Source organism: Eurypyga helias, unplaced genomic scaffold, assembly GCF_000690775.1.
Source record: "Eurypyga helias isolate BGI_N326 unplaced genomic scaffold, ASM69077v1 scaffold21185, whole genome shotgun sequence".
NCBI classification, from domain to species: Eukaryota; Metazoa; Chordata; class Aves; order Eurypygiformes; family Eurypygidae; genus Eurypyga; species Eurypyga helias.
In genome coordinates this window covers 5,836-7,771 of record NW_010252316.1, presented here as the reverse complement: position 1 = coordinate 7,771, position 1,936 = coordinate 5,836, and the positions used below count along the sequence as shown (strand labels likewise).

General features: G+C 61.3%; 1 protein-coding gene across 1 annotated transcript in view; it reads right to left on the bottom strand.

Annotated features, from left to right (window-relative positions):
* Nucleotides 1–374: 374 nt before the first annotated feature.
* The window catches only part of LOC104510175 (tRNA wybutosine-synthesizing protein 4-like), a gene marked incomplete at its 5' end in the record, with an annotated part of 7,339 nt that continues 5,777 nt past the window's right edge, over nt 375–1,936 (bottom strand). Inside the window, 3 exons of the mRNA XM_010152342.1 lie at nt 375–542; nt 909–1,044; nt 1,124–1,311. Of these exons, the coding sequence (XP_010150644.1) occupies nt 375–542; nt 909–1,044; nt 1,124–1,311 (492 nt within the window). The remainder of the gene's footprint in view (nt 543–908; nt 1,045–1,123; nt 1,312–1,936) is intronic.

Sequence of the window (1,936 nt, the reverse complement as noted above, 5' to 3'; positions counted from 1 at the left end):
ACTGCCCCGGCTCAGAGAGGGGTTCCAGGTCACAGTACGGCTGAGCCGTGGTTTCACACGCAGCTCCCCCCGCCCCTGGTCTGTCACCCGGGGGCTGTAGCCAGCGGGCAACACCCGTCGGGGAGCAGGAGTCTGTGGTACCTGGACACAACTCTGGGCACACTCCCGTGGCCCACGCTACACCTCCCGTCACTTCAGGGTGCTCAGCTGAACACTTCCCATGGCTTCTTGATGCAGTGACTTCTCTGCACCTCAAGTCAGCCAAGTCCCGTCTCTGTTCCTCACTTCCCCTCCAAGGCCTCTGCTGTCGCCAGAGACACCGTTGGGAGCCGGTATTTACGGAGCAGCAGCGCGGCTCAGCCCGGCCGGGCCCCTCAGTGCCTGGTCAGGATGCTGCCGAGGCTCAGTGACACCGGCTCTGGGTTCAGGTGAGTCCCGAAGGAGAAGCAGTTCCCTCCGCCCCCGATAACCAACAGCTCCTTCTCCTCCGGCAGCAAGACGCTGCTGTGCTTATGCAGCATTAGTGGCCACTCCAGCCGCTCCTGGAAAAGGACAGGAGATCAGAACACCCAGGACAACACGTGGGCCTCACACAGCACCGCAGGGCTGCTTCGTACGCTACCTCCAGCGCAGGGTTAATAACAGCCATCCCAGGCCCAGCCAGGGCCAGCTGGCCCACTACAGCCCCCACCCGTGACCACGTGTGTGAACAGAGCAGCCCCCACGCTCCAGCACAGTCAGACCCCCCCAACACGATTGTGCTCTCTGGGCTGGAGGAAGCACCTCAAAGGCAGATTCCACCTCACACAGGGAGCGTTGCACCCGCTCACAAATTCACCCGCTTTGCACTCCCCGCCCCGTTTCAGGGACACCCCCGAAGCCACCACGTTGTTCACCCATTGACTCACCGTGTCAACCGCGTAGTCCAGGCAGAGCCCTGTCAGCACGTCGATGACGGTGACGCCTGGCACCGAGGGCGAGTGAAGCCACACTCCGCCAACGAGCAGCAGCTTCCCCTCATGCACGTGAGCAGTGTGAGAGTACCTGGGGTTCAGAGAAGTGAGCCATGGTCAGACACCTGGGCAGGGACAGGCCCAGTCCGCCGCCCGATTCCACGGCTCACCTTGGGACGAGGGGTGGGTGCGTCTCCACCGTCTGCCACTGAAAGCCATGGCCAAGCTCCCTCAGAAAGAAAACTGATCCCAAGGGCTGCTCCGCTGGTCCCAAGCCTCCGGCAATGAGCACTCCTCCCTCCCAGCCACAGGCACTGTGAGAGTGACGGCATTCCGGTGCCGGGCCCTCAACGGGAATCTGGGCAAACACAAGGCCAAGGCTCAAGTTTGCCAAGCTGAGCCTGCCACATCCAGTGCTCATCCTGTTGCACATCCTGTGGGATGAACAGCCCTTCTTGCCTTGGGACAGGAACATGGTGAGCGACAGGGAACACTCACTAACCCCACCCACGCACGTTCCTGCAGGGATGGCCAAGCACAAGCATGTCCCCTCACACCTCCAGCGTCGCTCCAGAACCTCCGACATGTTCAGTCTTTGCAGGGCCGTGTGTGCCCATTTCTCAGCGGCGACCGCGTCCTTGCATGCTGCCCCGGCTCCAGGCGCGCAGCCCAGGGCCCACCTTTACCAACACGTGGGCTGAGGCAGCGACCAGCAGAGTGGGTGCTCGGGGCCGCAACCCAAAGCCAGGAACGCTGTCCTGCAGGATGGACAAACACCGGCACCAAGGGAAAATGCAAGGCGAAGGCTTTAACAGAACGTCACGGCAAACGGGCTGTGGAGAAGGTTTTGGAGGCCATCAAGTGCATCCCCTTCTCCTAAAGCAAATTCCATTCCATTGACTTCCATCGACTTCAGGAAGAAATTCTTCACAGAGAGGGTGGTGAGGCACTGGAACAGGTTGCCCAGAGATGTTGTGGATGGC